Source organism: Cherax quadricarinatus, chromosome 44 (assembly GCF_038502225.1).
Source record: "Cherax quadricarinatus isolate ZL_2023a chromosome 44, ASM3850222v1, whole genome shotgun sequence".
Classification (NCBI taxonomy): Eukaryota; Metazoa; Arthropoda; class Malacostraca; order Decapoda; family Parastacidae; genus Cherax; species Cherax quadricarinatus.
In genome coordinates this window covers 15,502,407-15,525,948 of record NC_091335.1, presented here as the reverse complement: position 1 = coordinate 15,525,948, position 23,542 = coordinate 15,502,407, and the positions used below count along the sequence as shown (strand labels likewise).

The window sequence follows — 23,542 nt, the reverse complement described above, 5'->3', positions numbered from 1 at the left end:
GCCTCGGTGGGAGACGGCCGACTTGTTGAAAAAAAAAAAAAAATACATGTAATAAGGGACCCAGAATACTACCTTGGGGAACTCCACATTCTGTTGGCAGGGGTTCTGATTCTGTTTTGTTCATTTTGACAATTTGTTTCCTATTGCTAAGATAGGACTTAAACCAGTCTATGGAACCTGTGCCGATAGCTTGAAGTTTCTTACACAGTATATTGTGGTTGACAGTATCAAAGGCCTTTTGCAAGTCTAAGGTTACCATGCCTATGAGGTTCCCTATCGACATTTCAGTTCTCATGTAATCCATCAGATTAATTATGGAGGTGTCGGTTGAGTAAGAGCTCCTAAAGCCTGATTGGTAACTATGAAGAATGTTGTTGCCATTAAGATACATAACTACTTGACAGTACACCGCCCTCTCTATAATTTTGGATATTACACTGAGTATACTAACAGGCCTATAGTTGCTTTCATCAGACCTACTATTTTTCTGGAAGATAGGATTAACTCTGGCCTCCTTGAACCCCTCCGGTACGGTATTAGTGGTGATGGACAAATTTATTATGTGATCAATAGGGATTGGCAGTTCAGAGGCACCATCTTTTATGAACTTAGATGGGATATTATCAGGGCTGGTGTTCTTAGTTGGGTTTAACCTGCTTAGTTGATTGCAGATGTTCAAAATTCAGAGAGTACACTTGAGGTAAAAAATATGAAAAAAATATTACTGTATAAGAAAGTTTCAAAGGGAAGATGTAGACTGAATGAGAGAGCATTTCTAGTGTAGAGGATTATTCAGAGGTGTGCAAAGAGCATAAATCAAGGATAGTTTGGCAAGAGTAACTACAATAAGTTCATTATGTAAAAGACATGCAAATACAGATACTATACTGTTAAATATATCACAAGCATATATGAATATGTGTATGCCATACTGTACAGGGTCCAGTATGAATATTGTTATATGCTACATGTTTTTTTTTACTTAATGTCTTTCTTGATCTTGTTTCATCATATTCTTTTATTATCACTAAACATTCTTGTTTTCCTGTTTCAAGTGCTCCGTCACATCAATGACTGGGATGACGTATGTGGTTAAGGAATGTAACCCGGGTACCTTCTTTAACCCAGAAACAAACACATGTGATTTTGAGTACAATGTCATACTTGTAAAGCCAGAATGCATTGGTAAGTCTTAATTTCAAATGTTTGAATATGTCTTGTTTTACATATGAGTATAGATCTTTATTAATAGCTTCTAATTTTATTTCCACCATCTTTAGAGCCATCTATTTATTTTTAAGAAAAATATTATGATTATGATATGAGTGTGTTAGAGAGGAGTGAATGGAGACAAATGGTTTTTGGGACCTGATGAGCTGTTGGAGTGTGAGCATGGTAATATTTTGTGAAGGTATTTAGGGAATACCCTGCCTCGGTGGGAGACAGCTGACTTGTTGAAAAAAAAAATTAGGGAAACTAGTTAGTCAGACTTAAGTCCTAGAGGTGGGAAGTACAATGTTTGCACTTTAAAGGAGGGGTGTTGGATATTGGCTGTTTGGAGTAACATCTAAACTGTCATATCTGAGTGCCTCTGCGAAGACAGTGATTATGTATGAATGATGGTGAAAGTGTTGAATGATGATGAAAGTTTTTTCTTTCTTTCTGGGTTTTTCTTTCTTTTTGGGTCACTCTACCTCAGTGGGAAATGGCTGACGTTTTAAAAAAAAATTGTAATTAATTCTTTCTTTCATTCAACACACCGGCCATATCCCACCAAGGCAGGGTGGCCCAAAAAGAAAAACGAAAGTTTCTCTTTTAAATTTAGTAATTTATACGGGAGAAGAGGTTACTAGCCCCTTGCTCCCGGCATTTTAGTCGCCTCTTACAACACGCATGGCTTACGGAGGAAGAATTCTGTTCCACTTCCCCATGGAGATAAGAGGAAATAAACAAGAACAAGAACTAGAAAGAAAATAGAAGAATACCCAGAGGGGTGTGTATATATATGCTTATGTATGTATGTGTAGTGTGACCTAAGTGCAAGTAGAAGTAACAAGACATACCTGAAATTTTGCATGTTTATGAGACAGACAAAAGACACCAGCAATCCTACCATCATGTAAAACAATTACAGGTTTTTGTTGTACACTCACTTGGCAGGACAGTAGTACCTCCCTGGGCAGTTGCTGTTTACCAATTCTATCATAGTTTATTGTGGCTTTTCCTGTTAAGAATTATTAGTTAAAAGATAAGCACCTGGAATATTTGGTTATAAAATTGATAAACTGATGGACTCCTTAAAAATAAGGACAAATACATGAGCAAGAATGGTTAAGATTGAAAAACCTGCCTAGCATGGGTCAGTAAGCCTACTGCAATATTCCTCCATGGAGATAAATGGTATAAAGTAGCAACAAGATGGAAAAATAGACACAAAAGAAGCATAAATCAATCCTTTATTGACTACATTTCACCCACGGTGGGCTTTATCAAGTCACAAACAGAGATCTGTTTGTGACTTGATAAAGCCCACTGTGTGGGCAAAAAATGGTCAATAAAGGATCACATTATATTGCTTTGTGTCTATTTTTCCAATGTTCCTCCATCTTTGTGTTCTCACTCTGTGTTTATCACTATATCTGGTCTCCAATTATTAAACATAGCACCACAAGAGGAATTCCAGTAATAATGGAGTGCTAAGAAGTATATATATCTCTTACTTTGTTGGAGAAAAGGGAATTGTTAAATATGCTTAGAGGTAGTTAGTGCATGTGTGATGAAAAGTGCATTGAGTTTTCTGTGAATGAATAAACTGGTCTTTCAGTTAGAAACACTTGAGATAAAATAAGAGCTTGTGCAACAGGTAGTACAGATTGTCATTTTCTCAAAAGAATGTCAGTGGCTTAACAAGACAGAAAATTTCCTGAATGTGTGGACTGAGAGAAAAAAGAAAGATGCCCCATTTAGTGCTCAAGTAACAACACATGAAGTCTTATACAGTGGAACCTCAGTTTTTTTTTTTTAATTTGCTCCAGATGTTGATTCGACATCCAAATTCAATGACAACCAAAGCAGTTTTTCCCAAAAAGAATAATGTTAATAGAATTAATCAGCTCCAGACCCCAAATGACAATATAATAATATATATTAGTAGTAGGTTGGTAGACAGCAACCACCCAGGGAGGTACTACCGTCCTGCCAAGTGAGTGTAAAACGAAGCCTGTGATTGTTTTACATGATGGTAGGATTGCTGATGTCTTTTGTCTGTCTCATAAATATGCAAGATTACAGGCATGTCTTGCTACTTCTACTTACACTTAGGTCACACTACACATACATGTACACATTTATTTATACACACTCATCTGAGTTTTCTTTGATTTTATCTTAATAGTTCTTGGTCTTATTAATTTTCCTTTTATATCCATGGGGAAGTGGAATAAGAATCTTTCCTCCGTAAGCCATGCGTGTTGTAAAAGTCAACTAAAATGCCGGGAACAATGGGCTAGTAACCCCTTTTCCTGTAAAGATTACTAAAAAGAATAAGAAGAAGAAAATTGTCAAAGTGGGAAGTCTGAATGTGCGTGGATGTTGTGCAGATGATAAGAAAGAGATGATTGTGGATGTTATGAATGAGAAGAAGCTGGATGTCCTGGCTTTAAGTGAAACAAAGCTGAAGGGGGTGGGAGAGTTTCAGTGGAGAGGAATAAATGGGATTAGGTCAGGGGTTTCAAATAGAGTTAGAGCTAAAGAAGGAGTAGCAATAATGTTGAAGGATAAGCTATGGCAGGAAAAGAGGGACTATAAATGTATTAATTCAAGGATTATGTGGAGTAAAATAAAGATTGGATGTGAAAAGTGGGTTATAATAAGCGTGTATGCACCTGGAGAAGAGAGAAGTGTAGAGGAGAGAGAGAGATTTTGGGAAATGTTGAGTGAATGCGTGGGGAGTTTTGAATCAAGTGTGAGAGTAATGGTGGTTGGGGATTTTAATGCTAAAGTGGGTAAAAATGTTATGGAGGGAGTAGTAGGTAAATTTGGGGTGCCAGGGGTAAATGTAAATGGGGAGCCTTTAATTGAGCTATGTGTAGAAAGAAATTTGGTAATAAGTAATACATATTTTATGAAAAAGAGGATAAATAAATATACAAGGTATGATGTAGCACGTAATGAAAGTAGTTTATTAGATTATGTATTGGTGGATAAAAGGTTGATGGGTAGGCTCCAGGATGTACATGTTTATAGAGGGGCAACTGATATATCGGATCATTATTTAGTTGTAGCTACAGTTAGAGTAAGAGGTAGATGGGAAAAGAGGAAGGTGGCAACAACAAGTAAGAGGGAAGTGAAAGTGTATAAACTAAGGGAGGAGGAAGTTCGGGTGAGATATAAGCGACTATTGGCAGAAAGGTGGGCTAGTGCAAAGATGAGTAGTGGGGGGGTTGAAGAGGGTTGGAATAGTTTTAAAAATGCAGTATTAGAATGTGGGGCAGAAGTTTGTGGTTATAGGAGGGTGGGGGCAGGAGGAAAGAGGAGTGATTGGTGGAATGATGAAGTAAAGGGTGTGATAAAAGAGAAAAAGGTAGCTTATGAGAGGTTTTTACAAAGCAGAAGTGTTATAAGAAGAGCAGAGTATATGGAGAGTAAAAGAAAGGTAAAGAGAGTGGTGAGAGAGTGCAAAAGGAGAGCAGATGATAGAGTGGGAGAGGCACTGTCAAGAAATTTTAATGAAAATAAGAAAAAATTTTGGAGTGAGTTAAACAAGTTAAGAAAGCCTAGGGAAAATATGGATTTGTCAGTTAAAAACAGAGTAGGGGAGTTAGTAGATGGGGAGATGGAGGTATTGGGTAGATGGCGAGAATATTTTGAGGAACTTTTAAATGTTAAGGAAGAAAGGGAGGCAGTAATTTCATGCACTGGTCAGGGAGGTATACCATCTTTTAGGAGTGAAGAAGAGCAGAATGTAAGTGTGGGGGAGGTACGTGAGGCATTACGTAAAATGAAAGGGGGTAAAGCAGCTGGAACTGATGGGATCATGACAGAAATGTTAAAAGCAGGGGGGGATATAGTGTTGGAGTGGTTGGTACTTTTGTTTAATAAATGTATGAAAGAGGGGAAGGTACCTAGGGATTGGCAGAGAGCATGTATAGTCCCTTTATATAAAGGGAAAGGGGACAAAAGAGACTGTAAAAATTATAGAGGAATAAGCTTACTGAGTATACCAGGAAAAGTGTACGGTAGGGTTATAATTGAAAGAATTAGAGGTAAGACAGAATGTAGGATTGCGGATGAGCAAGGAGGTTTTAGAGTGGGTAGGGGATGTGTAGATCAGGTGTTTACATTGAAGCATATATGTGAACAGTATTTAGATAAAGATAGGGAAGTTTTTATTGCATTTATGGATTTAGAAAAGGCATATGATAGAGTGGATAGAGGAGCAATGTGGCAGATGTTGCAAGTATATGGAATAGGTGGTAAGTTATTAAATGCTGTAAAGAGTTTTTATGAGGATAGTGAGGCTCAGGTTAGGGTGTGTAGAAGAGAGGGAGACTACTTCCCGGTAAAAGTAGGTCTTAGACAGGGATGTGTAATGTCACCATGGTTGTTTAATATATTTATAGATGGGGTTGTAAAGGAAGTAAATGCTAGGGTGTTTGGGAGAGGGGTGGGATTAAATTATGGGGAATCAAATTCAAAATGGGAATTGACACAGTTACTTTTTGCTGATGATACTGTGCTTATGGGAGATTCTAAAGAAAAATTGCAAAGGTTAGTGGATGAGTTTGGGAATGTGTGTAAAGGTAGAAAGTTGAAAGTGAACATAGAAAAGAGTAAGGTGATGAGGGTGTCAAATGATTTAGATAAAGAAAAATTGGATATCAAATTGGGGAGGAGGAGTATGGAAGAAGTGAATGTTTTCAGATACTTGGGAGTTGACGTGTCGGCGGATGGATTTATGAAGGATGAGGTTAATCATAGAATTGATGAGGGAAAAAAGGTGAGTGGTGCGTTGAGGTATATGTGGAGTCAAAAAACGTTATCTATGGAGGCAAAGAAGGGAATGTATGAAAGTATAGTAGTACCAACACTCTTATATGGGTGTGAAGCTTGGGTGGTAAATGCAGCAGCGAGGAGACGGTTGGAGGCAGCGGAGATGTCCTGTTTAAGGGCAATGTGTGGTGTAAATATTATGCAGAAAATTCGGAGTGTGGAAATTAGGAGAAGGTGTGGAGTTAATAAAAGTATTAGTCAGAGGGCAGAAGAGGGGTTGTTGAGGTGGTTTGGTCATTTAGAGAGAATGGATCACAGTAGAATGACATGGAAAGCATATAAATCTATAGGGGAAGGAAGGCGGGGTAGGGGTCGTCCTCGAAAGGGTTGGAGAGATTAATAATGTACTACTACTATATAAAACAATGTTTAAAATTATACAGCACAGGGGAACTGTAAAAATTAATACTAAATGAAAATTTAACTGGAATACTGTACAGTAAATGAAAATTTAGCTGCCTCTTACCTGTCACGAGAGCTAATGGCATACTGGAAGCAGGAGATGGAGGAGAGAAAGGAGTATGTTACTGCTTGGTAGGAGAGTCACCTTCTGTTAATATGTCAGGCAACTGTTCTTCTGGTGTTGTTTCTCTTCTTTGCCTCTTTGCACCAAAACTGCAAAATAACAAAAAACGTTCACAAGATGCACAGACAAGATGTTTACAGCGCACGAGTTATTGGCTATACTGACTCATCCATGCTCTGTATTCATTGTCCAGTGTCCATTCCGTGAGAACATTACCTAAGCTGCTTTGGCCCATTCTGTACGTGCAAAAATTGTCCATTGACAGCCAAGGGAACGTATGAAAGCCAGGACATTTTTTCCTCAAACACTTCATTCAAAAACTGATTTATTCGACAAGTAATACAATCGACAACCGAGGTTTGATTGTACTATAAAACCATAGTGAGAAGGAATTTTTCATGCAAAGACAGATTGAAGCTCCCTCACCCACACTCTCTTGAAAAATATAGAATGAGGGGGACATATAACTGAAGTATACAGGTGGAAGATAGGTATTATAAAGGAAATGTAAATTGGGTGGTGGTGTTCTCAAAACAGTGTATTTAAGTTGGATAAATTCAGATTTAGAATATTTGGATTTGAATAAAATGTGTTAATAAAATAAATAAAATTTATAGAATTGTGTAGCATCAAGTTGCACATCAAAGGGATGGAGTAGCTGAGACTAATGTTATCTTCCATCATGTTCATCATATTGTGATTACATGTACAAGACTGTAATAACTGGCCATCTCAACATCTGAGTTTTTTTATTCCTTAGCTCTGTCATGCAGCATTTCACTGTGTAATGAATATAGAAATAAAAGGCTCACAGTTAACATCCTAAAACATACTGTATCTTCTCTAAATATAACTTGAAAAAATATGTTCAAATTGGGTAAGTTCCAATTTAAAAAGAATGTAGGAAAACACTGGTTAGGCATTAGAGTTGTATATGAGTGGAAAAACTGCAAAGTTTGAACAGGTACATGAGTAGGTTCAGAAATATTGTGAAAGAATAAGTCAGTCCTCTACATTTTACCAATAAAATTATCCTTAGAACATCAAACTTTACTTAAGAATATGAGATTAGCTATACTGTAGTAATTTTTACTTAGTACTGTACAATATAATTTCATATTTTTTCTTAGCAAATTTGGATGTATTTTGAGGGCAACTATTATTTCTCATATGTTCCCCATTTCATACAATGCTATTTTGTGTTTTATACTGATTTACAGGAAAGTAATGCATGTGTTATGAGAGAGTTCACTGTATTTTCATACTTTTGTGACCACTCTTGCTTTCAAAATGCAATTGAATTAATTGTTCTTTACTAAGCATAGTAGTATCTTCTGTGAACAATACCATGTAATATGCATTACAAGGATAAAATGTTGGTATATTGCTTATCATTTTACCCTACAGAGGGAGTAACGTCCAAAGAAAAGTTACATGTAACAACCACTACAGTTAAGGAACCATGTGCTGGCAACTACTGGACAGAATGGTTCAATGTTTCACACCCTAACACTGACTCTGGAGACTTTGAAACATTTGATAAGATCCGTGAGAAGGGCTTCAGTGTTTGTGAGGACATGCATATTATGGACATAGAGTGTAAATACAACCAGGTGGAGAGAACAAGTTCAGATAAAAAAGGTGGCTCTAAGAGCAGACGCAAGGGTAGTCGAAAAGGAGGTCGTAAAGGTCATACATTGGACAAGCTTGTACAAGTTTTTGCTGATTACACCGCCAGTGATGATATGAATGTTCAGTGTAACACACACTCTGGGTTGATATGTGATAATTACCAGCAACCTGGAAGTGGTAATAAATGTGAGGACTATGCCATTAGAATCCTCTGTTCTTGTGGTAAGTGACTATGCCATTAGAATCCTCTGTTACTGTTGTGGCTATGCCATTAGAATCCTCTGTTCTTGTAGTAAGTGACTATGCCATTAGAATCCTCTGTTCTTGTGGTAAGTGACTATGCCATTAGAATCCTCTGTTCTTGTGGTAAGTGACTATGCCATTAGAATCCTCTATTCTTGTGGTAAGTGACTATGCCATTAGAATCCTCTGTTCTTGTGGTAAGTGACTATGCCATTAGAATCCTCTGTTACTGTTGTGGCTATGCCATTAGAATCCTCTGTTCTGTGGTAAGTGACTATGCCATTAGAATCCTCTGTTCTTGTGGTAACTATACCATTAGAATCCTCTGTTCTTGTGGTAAGTGACTATACCATTAGAATCCTCTGTTCTTGTAGTAAGTGACTATACCATTAGAATCCTCTGTTCTTGTAGTAAGTGACTATACCATTAGAATCCTCTGTTCTTGTGGTAAGTGACTATACCATTAGAATCCTCTGTTCTTGTGGTAAGTGACTATACCATTAGAATCCTCTGTTCTTGTAGTAAGTGACTATACCATTAGAATCCTCTGTTCTTGTAGTAAGTGACTATACCATTAGAATCCTCTGTTCTTGTGGTAAGTGACTATACCATTAGAATCCTCTGTTCTTGTGGTAAGTGACTATACCATTAGAATCCTCTGTTCTTGTAGTAAGTGACTATACCATTAGAATCCTCTGTTCTTGTGGTAAGTAACTATACCATTAGAATCCTCTGTTCTTGTAGTAAGTGACTATACCATTAGAATCCTCTGTTCTTGTGGTAAGTAACTATACCATTAGAATCCTCTGTTCTTGTAGTAAGTGACTATACCATTAGAATCCTCTGTTCTTGTAGTAAGTGACTATACCATTAGAATCCTCTGTTCTTGTGGTAAGTAACTATACCATTAGAATCCTCTGTTCTTGTGGTAAGTGACTATACCATTAGAATCCTCTGTTCTTGTAGTAAGTGACTATACCATTAGAATCCTCTGTTCTTGTAGTAAGTGACTATACCATTAGAATCCTCTGTTCTTGTGGTAAGTAACTATACCATTAGAATCCTCTGTTCTTGTGGTAAGTAACTATACCATTAGAATCCTCTGTTCTTGTGGTAAGTGACTATACCATTAGAATCCTCTGTTCTTGTAGTAAGTGACTATACCATTAGAATCCTCTGTTCTTGTAGTAAGTGACTATACCATTAGAATCCTCTGTTCTTGTAGTAAGTGACTATACCATTAGAATCCTCTGTTCTTGTAGTAAGTGACTATACCATTAGAATCCTCTGTTCTTGTAGTAAGTGACTATACCATTAGAATCCTCTGTTCTTGTGGTAAGTAACTATACCATTAGAATCCTCTGTTCTTGTAGTAAGTGACTATACCATTAGAATCCTCTGTTCTTGTGGTAAGTAACTATACCATTAGAATCCTCTGTTCTTGTAGTAAGTGACTATACCATTAGAATCCTCTGTTCTTGTAGTAAGTGACTATACCATTAGAATCCTCTGTTCTTGTGGTAAGTAACTATACCATTAGAATCCTCTGTTCTTGTGGTAAGTAACTATACCATTAGAATCCTCTGTTCTTGTGGTAAGTGACTATACCATTAGAATCCTCTGTTCTTGTAGTAAGTGACTATACCATTAGAATCCTCTGTTCTTGTAGTAAGTGACTATACCATTAGAATCCTCTGTTCTTGTAGTAAGTGACTATACCATTAGAATCCTCTGTTCTTGTAGTAAGTGACTATACCATTAGAATCCTCTGTTCTTGTAGTAAGTGACTATACCATTAGAATCCTCTGTTCTTGTGGTAAGTGACTATACCATTAGAATCCTCTGTTCTTGTAGTAAGTGACTATACCATTAGAATCCTCTGTTCTTGTAGTAAGTGACTATACCATTAGAATCCTCTGTTCTTGTGGTAAGTAACTATACCATTAGAATCCTCTGTTCTTGTGGTAAGTAACTATACCATTAGAATCCTCTGTTCTTGTGGTAAGTGACTATACCATTAGAATCCTCTGTTCTTGTAGTAAGTGACTATACCATTAGAATCCTCTGTTCTTGTGGTAAGTGACTATACCATTAGAATCCTCTGTTCTTGTGGTAAGTGACTATACCATTAGAATCCTCTGTTCTTGTGGTAAGTGACTATACCATTAGAATCCTCTGTTCTTGTAGTAAGTGACTATACCATTAGAATCCTCTGTTCTTGTAGTAAGTGACTATACCATTAGAATCCTCTGTTCTTGTGGTAAGTAACTATACCATTAGAATCCTCTGTTCTTGTGGTAAGTAACTATACCATTAGAATCCTCTGTTCTTGTGGTAAGTGACTATACCATTAGAATCCTCTGTTCTTGTGGTAAGTGACTATACCATTAGAATCCTCTGTTCTTGTGGTAAGTGACTATACCATTAGAATCCTCTGTTCTTGTAGTAAGTGACTATACCATTAGAATCCTCTGTTCTTGTAGTAAGTGACTATACCATTAGAATCCTCTGTTCTTGTGGTAAGTGACTATACCATTAGAATCCTCTGTTCTTGTAGTAAGTAACTATGCCATTAGAATCCTCTGTTTTTGTGGTAAGTAACTATACCATTAGAATCCTCTGTTCTTGTAGTAAGTAACTATGCCATTAGAATCCTCTGTTCTTGTGGTAAGTAACTATGCCATTAGAATCCTCTGTTCTTGTAGTAAGTGTTTCACTCTTTAATATAAATTTTTATCAAATGCTCTTATTTTTTTAATGAGTTTTGACAGAGAAAAACATTTACAAAACGTTCATTCACTAATTCCTTTGAAAATAAAACTAAAATATAATTATGTTATATACATGACAAGACAAAAAGTTTCTTTGAAGTTGCAAAAAAAGAGAGAATAATTAGAGTACAAACTATAAAGCATTTATAATTTCGCATTTAAATATCTTAAATTTGTAAATGAACAACATTCAGCGGTACAGTGTAGTGGATATACTTATCATACTCCAAATTGAATAATTTTAAATTTTTATATCATGCTTTAATAATCTTTGGATTTTCTTTGTACAGTATTGTCTGCTATTTTTTTTTTCAAAGTAAATAGATTAAAATATTCTTATTCAGTAATAAAAAATTTGTTTTTTTATTGGAAAATTGAACCGTATTTTTTTAAGCACTGCATTTAGGATAATTGTATGTTTAAAGTGTGCATTTAGCATGATCAATAATATTTTTATGATTTTCCAGTGATTAGGTTTTCTTTACTGAGATAAATACATTTATGCTTGACAGGTGTACTTTTCTCTGTTTTCAATACAATTTTATGTTGTTTATTAATGTAAATTTTAAATAGTATAATATAGCAACTACATAGGTATGCCCTTAGGAATCCAACATTGTATAAATGCTTAGATACATTCATGGGTCATGCAAATATCATCTCTTGCTAGCTATATAATTATTGTTTTTGATTGTCATTTAGAACCTATGGGAATATTAATATGTTATACAATATTACAACATTAAAATATACTGCTTAGCTTGATTTCAATTAGAGACCAAGGATATAATAAGGAGCAATTTTGCTTAGTGACCTATTGTAATAGTTCTCATTATCAACTTTCCATACACAAAAGCAGTGAATAAAATTAGACAGTATGTTTACTGTATTGTGGTTTGTTTAAAAACATGAGATAATTTTTACTGTGCTTCACAGATGCAACCAAAACCACTCCAGCCATCCAGCCCTCCACTACACCTTACATCGATGTGCGGGAATCGACCATTCTCACTACACCTCATGTCATAGATACCAGTTAGTAAAGATAACTGCAGTATAGTTCTCTTCAGTAATTATCTGTTTGTAGCTACAGGAACAGAGCTATACTTGTGGTGATCCATCTTCATTAGTTTGCACATCATATATAAGTGGCTCTGATGTTTAATCATCCAGCAGGTTTGTGAGTTATATAGGAGTGAATAAAGACAAGTGGTTTTTGATAGTTGTGCTGTTAGAATGTGAGTAAGATATCCCATGTGAATGGATTCAGAAAACCTAATTGAGGTAAAATAATAAAAATAATAATATATATTTTCCAAGAAGATGCATTAATATTAACAAAGATAGACATACACTGCTTATTCCTTACATGGGAAGCCCATAACTATACAAAGCATTTTGGGCACACTTATCAGTAAGCTAGTAGTAATACTACTACTGTATGTACTACTATGCTATGAAACTCTGATCCCATACCTTTCACTTATTTTTTATACATAAATATTCTATGTTTTTATTAGTAATTGTAGTCTTAATCAGCTGGTGGTGCAATAATGTTTCATACACACAATTTACATAAGAACATAAGAACATAAGAACGAAGGAACACTGCAGAAGGCCTACTGGCCCATGCGAGGCAGGTCCAAGTCTCCTACCGGCTTAAGCCAAAGCACCCAACCTAGTCAGGTCAGGTCACATTGACTTAAGGGAGGAACACGGCAACCGACCTGGTAGCACAAGCTATCAGGTCTAACTCACACCCACCCACATCCACTCATGTATTTATCCAACCTATTTTTAAAGCTACACAACGTTCTAGCCTCTATAACGGTACTTGGGAGTTTGTTCCACTCATCCACAACTCTATTACCAAACCAGTACTTTCCTATATCCTTCCTGAATCTGAATTTTTCCAACTTAAAACCATTGCTGCGAGTCCTGTCTAGGCTAGATATTTTCAGCACACTATTTACATCCCCTTTATTTATTCCTGTCTTCCATTTATACACCTCAATCATATCCCCCCTAATTCTTCGTCTTTCTAGAGAGTGCAGATTCAGGGCCCTTAGTCTATCCTCATAGGGAAGGTTTCTGATACATGGGATCAACTTTGTCATCCTCCTTTGTACATTTTCCAGAGAATTTATATCCATTCTGTAATAAGGTGACCAAAACTGTGCAGCATAATCTAAATGAGGCCTAACCAAGGATGTATAGAGTTGAAGAACAACCTGAGGACTCCTATTATTTATGCTTCTTGATATGAAGCCAAGGATTCTATTAGCTTTATTGCGAACACTTATGCACTGTTGTCTTGGTTTCAGATTACTGCTAACCAGAACTCCTAAATCTTTTTCGCAATCCGTAATATTAAGATCTACATTATTTAGTTTATATGTGGCATGGTTATTGTCCTGTCCAACATTTAGAACTTTGCATTTGTCTATATTAAACTGCATCTGCCAAGTCTCCGACCACTGCATCAGTCTATTCAAATCTTCCTGGAGTGCTCGAATGTCCTCGTCAGAATGAATTCGACGGCCTATTTTGGTGTCATCGGCAAACTTGCCGATGTCGCTCTTTATGCCCTCATCTATGTCGTTTATGTAGATTGTGAACAGCAGGGGGCCCAACACTGACCCCTGTGGAACACCGCTCGTGACACTTCCCCACTCTGATTTCTCCCCATTTATGCAAACTCTCTGCTGCCTATTTGTCAACCATGCCTCTATCCAGGAAAAAATTTCTCCTCCTATTCCATGTGCTTTAATTTTCCTCAATAGTCTCTGATGTGGGACCCTGTCAAAAGCCTTACTGAAGTCCATATACACAATATCATATTCATTACCATGATCTACCTCCTCAAATACCTTAGTGAAAAAAGTTAATAAATTCGTAAGGCAGGAACGCCCCTTTGTAAAACCATGCTGAGATTCGTTGATTAATTTATGCTTTTCAAGGTGGCTACGAACTGCCTCGGCAATTATTGATTCCATAAATTTTCCCACTATGGAGGTTAGGCTTATTGGTCTATAGTTCGAAGCTAAGGACCTGTCACCTGTTTTGAAAATAGGTATCACATTTGCCATTTTCCACTTATCTGGCACCATGCCAGTTTGTAGTGATATGTTGAAAAGATTAGCCAAAGGTGTGCTAAGCTCCTCTTTACATTCCTTTAGAACCCTTGCATACAGTTCATCAGGGCCTGGGGATTTGTTAGGTTTTAATTTATCTATTTGCCTAAGGACCATGTCACTTGTGACCCTAATAGTGCACAGTTTATTATCGTCCTGTTCTACATAATTTATCATTACTGGAATATCGCTGGTATCCTCCTGTGTAAAAACTGAGAGGAAGTATGTGTTAAAAATTCTACACATTTCCTTATCACTGTCAGTGAGCTGACCCGAGGAACTTTTGAGTGGGCCTATCTTGTCCCTGATCTTACTTCTGTATACCTGAAAGAATCCTTTTGGGTTAGTCTTCGATTCTCTTGCAACTTTAACCTCATAATCTCTTTTTGCTTTTCTAATTCCCTTTTTTATTTCTCTCTCTAACTGAATATATCGATTTCTCAATTGCCCCTCTCCTCTTTTGATTTGCCTATATATGCCTCTCTTTTGACCAATCAGATATTTTAATCTATTGTTCATCCATTTAGGATCATTTTTGTTTGATCTGATTTCCCTATTTGGAACATAATTTGACTGAGCAGCTAGAACTATGCCCTGGAAAGCATCATATCGGCAACCATCACCACCTACCTGACCCTTAGTCAGGTCATTCCAGTTCAGCCCACCTAAGTAATTTTTCAGTCCTATGAAATCAGCCAAGCGAAAGTCAGGGACGGAGACTTGATTGCCATTATTAGGGGAATTCCATGATATATTAAAACTGAGTGATTTGTGATCACTTTCCTCAAGCTCATCATTAACCTCAAGATTATTAATTAGTGTTTCCCTACTGGCAAGAACCAAGTCAAGGAGGTTATTTCCCCTAGTTGGCTCTGTCACAAACTGTTTTAAAAAACAATCCTGGATCGTATCAAGAAAGTCACCTGACTCTAAATTTCCTGTCAAATTGCTCCAGTCAATCTGTCTATAGTTGAAATCTCCCATTAGCACAACATTTTCGTATGTAGATGCCTTACGAATTTCGTCCCATAGAAGTTTACTGCACTCCCTATCAAGATTTGGGGCCCTGTAAATCACACCCAAAATTAGTTTTTCTCGGCCCTCGAGAAGCTGTAACCAAACAGATTCAGTGGCTGACGCTTCTAATTTAATATCTTGTCTAACACAACAATTTAAATTGTCTCTGACATACATCGCTACTCCACCACCTTTCCTGTTGACCCTGTCAGTGTGGAATAATTTATAGCCTTGTATGTGACATTCAGAGGGCATCCCTCTATCTTTCAGATTGAGCCAGGTCTCTGTTATAGCAATAATATCTATGTTTCCTGCACTTGCAATTAATCTTAGCTCATCTATCTTATTTCTTACACTCCTGCTATTAGTATAGTAAACCTTAAGGGAGCTAGTCCCTTGCTGCCCTCTGCTGTCCCCCTTTGTTTGCTGACCTGATCTATTGTCTTTATTTATAACTTCATGCTGAATGCCTTTTATACATTTACTGTTTCCAACCCAAGTGTTGCAACCTGCTTGTTTCCCACACACACCCATACCTCTATCTTCCATCAGTTTAAAATCATAGGCATTTCACCAATGGCCTTCTCAATCGAGTCTGCAAGTGCTACCACCCCAGCCCCAGAGAGATGTACCCCATCCCTTGCATACATATCATGTTTGCTGTAAAAGTTGTTCCAGTTGTCAATGAATGGGATTGCAAGTTCCTTGCAGTATCTGTCTAGCCAGCAATTTACACCAATTGCCCTAGACAACCATTCATTCCCTACTCCCCTTCTAGGCAAGATGCTACATATGATTGGGATCCCTCCCTTAGACTTAATGAAATCTATAGCTAACCTGTACTTATCTAGCAGCTCTTCTCTCCTACCCTTCCCAATATCATTTCCACCAGCACTGAGACAGATAATGGGCTTGCTCCCATTACCTGACATGATATTATCCAGCCTGTTGACAATGTCCCCAACACCAGCTCCAGGGAAGCACACTCTATCTCTCATCTTATTCCTATTACAAAAAGCACGGTCAATGTATCTTACCTGAGAGTCACCAACCACAAGAATGCGCTTACCTCCATTAGCAGGGGCAGTAGTACCCTTACCTTCACTGGCCACTGAAGTACATTCATCCTGAAGAACAGAGAAGCGATTTCCTACCTTCAGATCTTCACTCTTAACTTTCCTTACTCTGATGCGCCTTCCATTACTGTGAACTACTCGCCACTTGTAGCAGGTGCTGGGCTGCACCTCACTGCTGGTAGCCGTTGCTGCCTCCCCAACTACAGCCTCCTCACAGCGAGAGACAGACTGCACCTCGCTGCTAGAAGCCTCATTCCCCACAACTCCAGCCACCTCACACTCTCTCCCAGACCCATTGAGGTGGACCTTCAGCCTCCTAATCTCCTCCTGGAGAAGCAAGACCTCCTCCTTCAACTCTCCAACCTCAATTTTTAAAACACTGCAGAAGCAAGCCATGCTTTGTAACCGTCCACACTAATCCCCAAAGCAGCTCAGGGTCTGTGACCTCACGTGACGACTGACCACTGACCACTGACCAATTTATGTATGGGAAATATTTTTTGAGATTGCAAATAATCAGATAATTTTATGTTAGCTTCTCTTAAGAAAGAAAGAAAATTAGCTTTAAATTTTTTACAATCTATAGATTGCTGTAAATACTCGATAGACAGGAACAGGTAGGTTCACCAGGACTGGTACCGGCCCGGGTCTTCTCCATGCAGTGACCCAGCAGTGCTTGATAGAGTTCAGGATCAATATCACTATTAACCTTTTGAGGATCCATCAAGTAGTTTTATGGCTTTGAAGCCTGGGTCCAAGCCATTGTTCTACGCCATGAGCTCAGCTCACTCAGATAAGCTGTGAGCAGTAAATTTGGGCCTAGATATGAGAGAATGCATCTGTGTGGTACGTGTGCACCATATAAATCAAATCCTCTAGCATGCAGCGCATAATGAAAAAAAAAACTGTGACTGTGTTTTTGGATTAAAACAGTGACTTTGTGGTGTATTTTAATATGTTTTTTACAGTTGTATTCACGGTTTCTTGGTCTCATTTGATAGAAGGGAAGATATATTACAGAAATAGAATGATTTTGATTGGTTTCATTAGTGACAGTGGCTTGAAAGTGAGTTCAAAATAGTGGAAATGTTTGATTATTGCCGATGTTCAAGAGTAAACAATTGACGTCATGTGTCCAATACATGTTAGCTGGTTGGTCTAATGTGCATTCTCAAATGTGCTGATATTATTTACACAATTATTACAGTATTGCATAGCAGTAAATCTTCTGTTTTTTGGTGTGAATAAAATTCATTATGTGAATAAAAAATCAAAATGGAACTCACTTGTAAAGCCTGGAAACATTACTGATAAACAGAGGAAATGTTATTTTAGTGCCAGAAATGCCTGCATTGTTTATTCTGGACCCTATTTTGAAATTGGAATATTTTGAACTTTGTGTGAAATTGGTCAAATTATAAATTTCCAATCACTTTATTGGGTGGTTGAAATAGTTGATTGGGTAATTTCTTGTGCTCAGTCAATAAAATAGAAATAATACTAGCAAAATAACTAAGAATTTGGTCGACTAGAATAATGTAATTGGCCTAAAATGGGAGTCAAAGTGGGCAAAATCGCAGATGCATGAATATTGCTGACGCAGCAAAATTTGCAAGAGCGTAATTTCATAAATTTTCCATCAAACTTTGTACCTTTTGTTTTATTACTTTCAGAAAAAGATTCTTTACCATTTCATAAGAAACAAAAAAAATTTTTTAATATTCTTGGACCTAGTGGACAAGTTACAGATTGGGGGTCTGGAACCATAAAAAGGTTAATAGAAAGAAATGTTTATCTAAGAAATTATGATTTTAAGACTTGGACAAAACATCAATTAATAATAATCTTAAATTGAAACCTTGGGTAGAGTTTAAGATAACCAACAGTAGAATACAGAACAAAAAGGCACAATACCATGACTGGAACAATACATGAATAACCTGCACTCTGGAAAGAGAGGCTTATGACAATGTAGAATGTTGTTTTATTGTGATAAAGGAATAATGGCTCAGTGGTACACAGGACTAACCCTTGGACAAAAACAATGAAAAAAATTTATTTCTTTACAAAGGTTACAATGTGTAATTACATTTTTGATGTGTTAGGTACAAAGAAAGCCACTATCATGCCCGGGCATTTTGATGTGATGGTGTATTTATCATACAGATTTGGAAGTTAAAAAGAAGTTAATCAGTTAAGAATGTCAGTTAATGTGTATGAGGATTTTTAAGCATCTCATTCTGACAGGATATAGCCTACTGTAGTGTATTCTTTTTTTTTGTATTTTTCATCCACAATGTACAGTTTAATGGACAAAATTAGCTAACAGATGTCAGTACACAGTATATGATTTTAAACATACAGATATCGTTACTAGCTTTTTTTGGGAAGAATTGATACTGATAGAAATGAAGATAAAAATATTAGGAAATCTTTCATTGATAACATTAATTGTTTTTTATAACAGTTATGCATTTAAGAGACTTAAAGTTATGATTGTTAACAATATAACAATATAACAGTATAACTTCTTTGTGAATAAAGAATCTGATTATGAACCTTTATTTTATAGGATGTGAGCCTGGCCAGAGATATGAACCTCGAGCTATACGTTGTGACCGAATCTGTCTATACTATCAACACTTCCTGCGGCAGAATGGAGAATGTTTGGTAACCTAACAGTGTTTTGTAGTACAGTATTGAAATGTAATATAAATAATTTTATATTGTATGTGTTCTGAGAAAGGTAATTTAATGTAGGGATAATGTGAATGATGGTGAAAGTTTTTCTTTTTTTGGGTTACCCTGCCTCGGAGGGAGACATCTTGCGTGTTAAAAAAAAAATGTAATTCTCTCACTTTTTTAAAATATGTAAATAGACTGTAGAATAGATATTAATATTAATTATAATAGCAGACACAAAAAGCTTAAAAAATTGTGGTTAATTGCAATTTGTATCACATGTACCAGACTGCAGTAGGGATATCTGTGTATTTCTTGAAACAGCTGGAAAATGATTAATATAGATGTATTGGCTTCTTTAGGTCATCTTCCCTTGGTGGGAAACAGCTGATGTGTAAAAAAAAGTAGAAAAATGTACAAGCTGTCTTGATCTTAAACTTCAGATGTTGATGCAGTACCCTAGTGTGTATGTTTTTTTACCTCTTTATTCACTAGATTAAAATGTTACTGTCATGTTTTCAGTTGCTCCTTTAATGCTGTGGATAGAACAAATTTTATGATGTACAACATTGGAAAAATACAGTACTGTATGTTAATCTTCTAATGTACTGTATATCATGAGGACAAGATGCATATGTGAATACAATCTCTAAGATATTATAAAGTATTTTCTTAAATTTAGTATACAGCAGTCTGAAGTTTACTTACATTCTTGCATTAAAGAAATCTGCAGTAACCAGAGATAGCAATCAATATACTATGCCAAATAAAATATTTTTTGTGTTGTATTTAGAAAACAAATAAAACATGAGCATGTCTCAGCATTCTGCAACTAATCCACAAGCTGGAGATAAAAGTAAGAACATTTCAGTGTATCCTGGATAATTATCAAACATGAGCTGACAATAGTTTGTGATAAATGTTGTCTTACGTTCATCTTTAACTTTCTGGTTACTTGTGAACTTTACAGGTATGATACTGTGGCTTGATTTTTAATTTTTCAGCATGATGGTCAGTTTGCTCCAGGGTGTGTAGATATTACCACTGGTGTGGCCTGTCCTGGTAACCATTACTTAAGGGACAAGACAACATGTGTTGCCATACACGACTGTAACTGCCGCCTCCCTAATGGCATGGCAGCACCGGTAATATAATTTGACCATCTTTAATTTACAGTATAAATTATTGTTTTTTCTAAATTTTGTGCAGGTCATTTCCTTTAGTTGTAGACAACATAAAATTCTTTGTAATATTTGACATGGGTTGTTGCCTTTCAGGTGATGTCCTTTTACTTCACTTACTTGCTCAGTATTAATTTTTACTAATTTTATCTGATATCTTTGCATTTATAATACAAGAAATGTAATTTTCTTGTGCGTTACACAGTTGCAAAATAAACTGAATTATTTTATCATGTATTTTACAATATGAGTAGCTGAAATAACATATCCTCTAAACAGATATGACATATGGCTGGCAGGGCCATACATGGTAGGCTCTTTCAGCAGTCCTGAAATATATATGTATTCCTCAACCTAAAATATAGAACAGCAAACGAGATAAAAAGAAAACTAGCCTTGTTTGCTATTAAAGTATCATCCTTAAATACACAGTACTGTATGTAAGAATACCGCAGTGAAAATAGGAAATAAAACCTGAACGATTTCAGGGGCTTACACATATGTAAGCACATGAAAGCGCTCAGGTTTTATTTCTAATTTCACTGTGGTACTTTCACATGTTTGCAATCATGCATTTTATTGTGATTTCTTCCACAGTATTTTATATCTGTATCAGCCTCTAGAAGATATGCAGTTATCAGTTTTAAAATGTACAATCTCTGAGATGATGTTGATTCAATGTTAACCCGTAAACAGTCCAAGCAGATCTACGTTCACATGTGTAGTGCTACAAAAGTAGATCTAAGTTTTTTTTACATATTTTCAAATATAACAAAAAAAAAAAAGTACATCAAAGTTTTTTTACACATTTTCAAACGTAGAAAAACAAAAAGAAGATCTACTTTTCTTACGTATATATGTATACGTTTGGACCGTTTACGGGTTAAAGTCAGTGTTCCAGAGAGTTGTCTAATCGGGCGTACTTTCTTATGCATAACTACTGTTGATGGTGACTGCACACATTCATGAGGAGGAAGAGATAAATGAAGCTATGAGTTTATAATATTAAAAACATAATTTTATATCATACCTGCTTTACTGACATGTATACCATTATGTTGGGTATGCTTGAATGTGCGTGGATGTAGTGCGGATGACAAGAAACAGATGATTGCTGATGTTATGAATGAAAAGAAGTTGGATGTCCTGGCTGTAAGTGAAACAAAGCTGAAGGGGGTAGGGGAGTTTCAGTGGGGGGAAATAAATGGGATTAAATCTGGAGTATCTGAGAGAGTTAGAGCAAAGGAAGGGGTAGCAGTAATGTTGAAGGATCAGTTATGGAAGGAGAAAAGAGAATATGAATGTGTAAATTCAAGAATTATGTGGATTAAAGTAAAGGTTGGATGCAAAAAGTAAGTCATAATAAGCGTGTATGCACCTGGAGAAGAGAGGAATGTAGAGGAGAGAGAGATTTTGGGAGATGTTAAGTGAATGTATAGGAGCCTTTAAACCAAGTGAGAGAGTAATTGTGGTAGGGGACCTGAATACTAAAGTAGGAGAAACTTTCAGAGAGCATGTGGTAGGTAAGTTTGGGGTGCCAGGTGTAAATGAAAATGGGAGCCCTTTGATTGAACTTTGTATAGAAAGGGGTTTAGTTGTAGGTAATACATATTTTAAGAAAAAGAGGATAAATAAGTATACAAGATATGATGTAGGGCGAAATGACAGTAGTTTGTTGGATTAAGTATTGGTAGATAAAAGACTGTTGAGTAGACTTCAGGATGTACATGTTTATAGAGGGGCCACAGATATATCAGATCACTTTCTAGTTGTAGCTACACTGAGAGTAAAAGGTAGATGGGATACAAGGAGAATAGAAGCATCAGGGAAGAGAGAGGTGAAGGTTTATAAACTAAAAGAGGAGGCAGTTAGGGTAAGATATAAACAGCTATTGGAGGATAGATGGGCTAATGAGAGCAAAGGCAATGGGGTCGAAGAGGTATGGGGTAGGTTTAAAAATGTAGTGTTAGAGTGTTCAGCAGAAGTTTGTGGTTACAGGAAGGTGGGTGCGGGAGGGAAGAAGAGCGATTGGTGGAATGACGATGTAAAGAGAGTAGTAAGGGAGAAAAAGTTAGCATATGAGAAGTTTTTACAAAGTAGAAGTGATGCAAGGAGGGAAGAGTATATGGAGAAAAAGAGAGAGGTTAAGAGAGTGGTGAAGCAATGTAAAAAGAGAGCAAATGAGAGAGTGGGTGAGATGTTATCAACAAATTTTGTTGAAAATAAGAAAAAGTTTTGGAGTGAGATTAACAAGTTAAGGAAGCCTAGAGAACAAATGGATTTGTCAGTTAAAAATAGGAGAGGAGAGTTATTAAATGGAGAGTTAGAGGTATTGGGAAGATGGAGGGAATATTTCAAGGAATTGTTAAATGTTGATGAAGATAGGGAAGCTGTGATTTCGTGTATAGGGCAAGGAGGAATAACATCTTGTAGGAGTGAGGAAGAGCCAGTTGTGAGTGTAGGGGAAGTTCGTGAGGCAGTAGGTAAAATGAAAGGGGGCAAGGCAGCCGGGATTGATGGGATAAAGATAGAAATGTTAAAAGCAAGTGGGGATATAGTTTTGGAGTGGTTGGTGCAATTATTTAATAAATGTATGGAAGAAGGTAAGGTACCTAGGGATTGGCAGAGAGCATGCATAGTTCCTTTGTATAAAGGCAAAGGGGACAAAAGAGAGTGCAAAAATTATAGGGGGATAAGTCTGTTGAGTATACCTGGTAAAGTGTATGGTAGAATTATTATTGAAAGAATTAAGAGTAAGACGGAGAATAGAATAGCAGATGAACAAGGAGGCTTTAGGAAAGGTAGGGGGTGTGTAGGCCAGGTGTTTACAGTGAAACACATAAGTGAACAGTATTTAGATAAGGCTAAAGAGGTCTTTGTGGCATTTATGGATTTGGAAAAGGCGTATGACAGGGTGGATAGGGGGGCAATGTGGCAGATGTTGCAGGTGTATGGTGTAGGAGGTAGGTTACTGAAAGCAGTGAAGAGTTTTTACGAGGATAGTGAGGCTCAAGTTAGAGTATGTAGGAAAGAGGGAAATTATTTCCCAGTAAAAGTAGGTCTTAGACAAGGATGTGTGATGTCACCATGGTTGTTTAATATATTTATAGATGGGGTTGTAAGAGAAGTAAATGCGAGGGTCTTGGCAAGAGACGTGTAGTTAAAAGATAAAGAATCACACATAAAGTGGGAGTTGTCACAGTTGCTCTTTGCTGATGACACTGTGCTC

General features: G+C 36.7%; 1 protein-coding gene across 1 annotated transcript in view; it reads left to right on the top strand.

Moving 5' to 3' along the window:
- LOC128697451 (hemocytin-like) overlaps window positions 1-23,542 on the top strand; it is a gene marked incomplete in the record, with an annotated part of 289,908 nt that overhangs the window by 101,365 nt on the left and 165,001 nt on the right. The window contains 5 exon segments of the mRNA XM_070094123.1: window positions 1,056-1,185; window positions 7,985-8,431; window positions 12,160-12,258; window positions 19,023-19,120; window positions 20,137-20,277. Coding sequence (XP_069950224.1) covers window positions 1,056-1,185; window positions 7,985-8,431; window positions 12,160-12,258; window positions 19,023-19,120; window positions 20,137-20,277 — 915 coding nt within the window.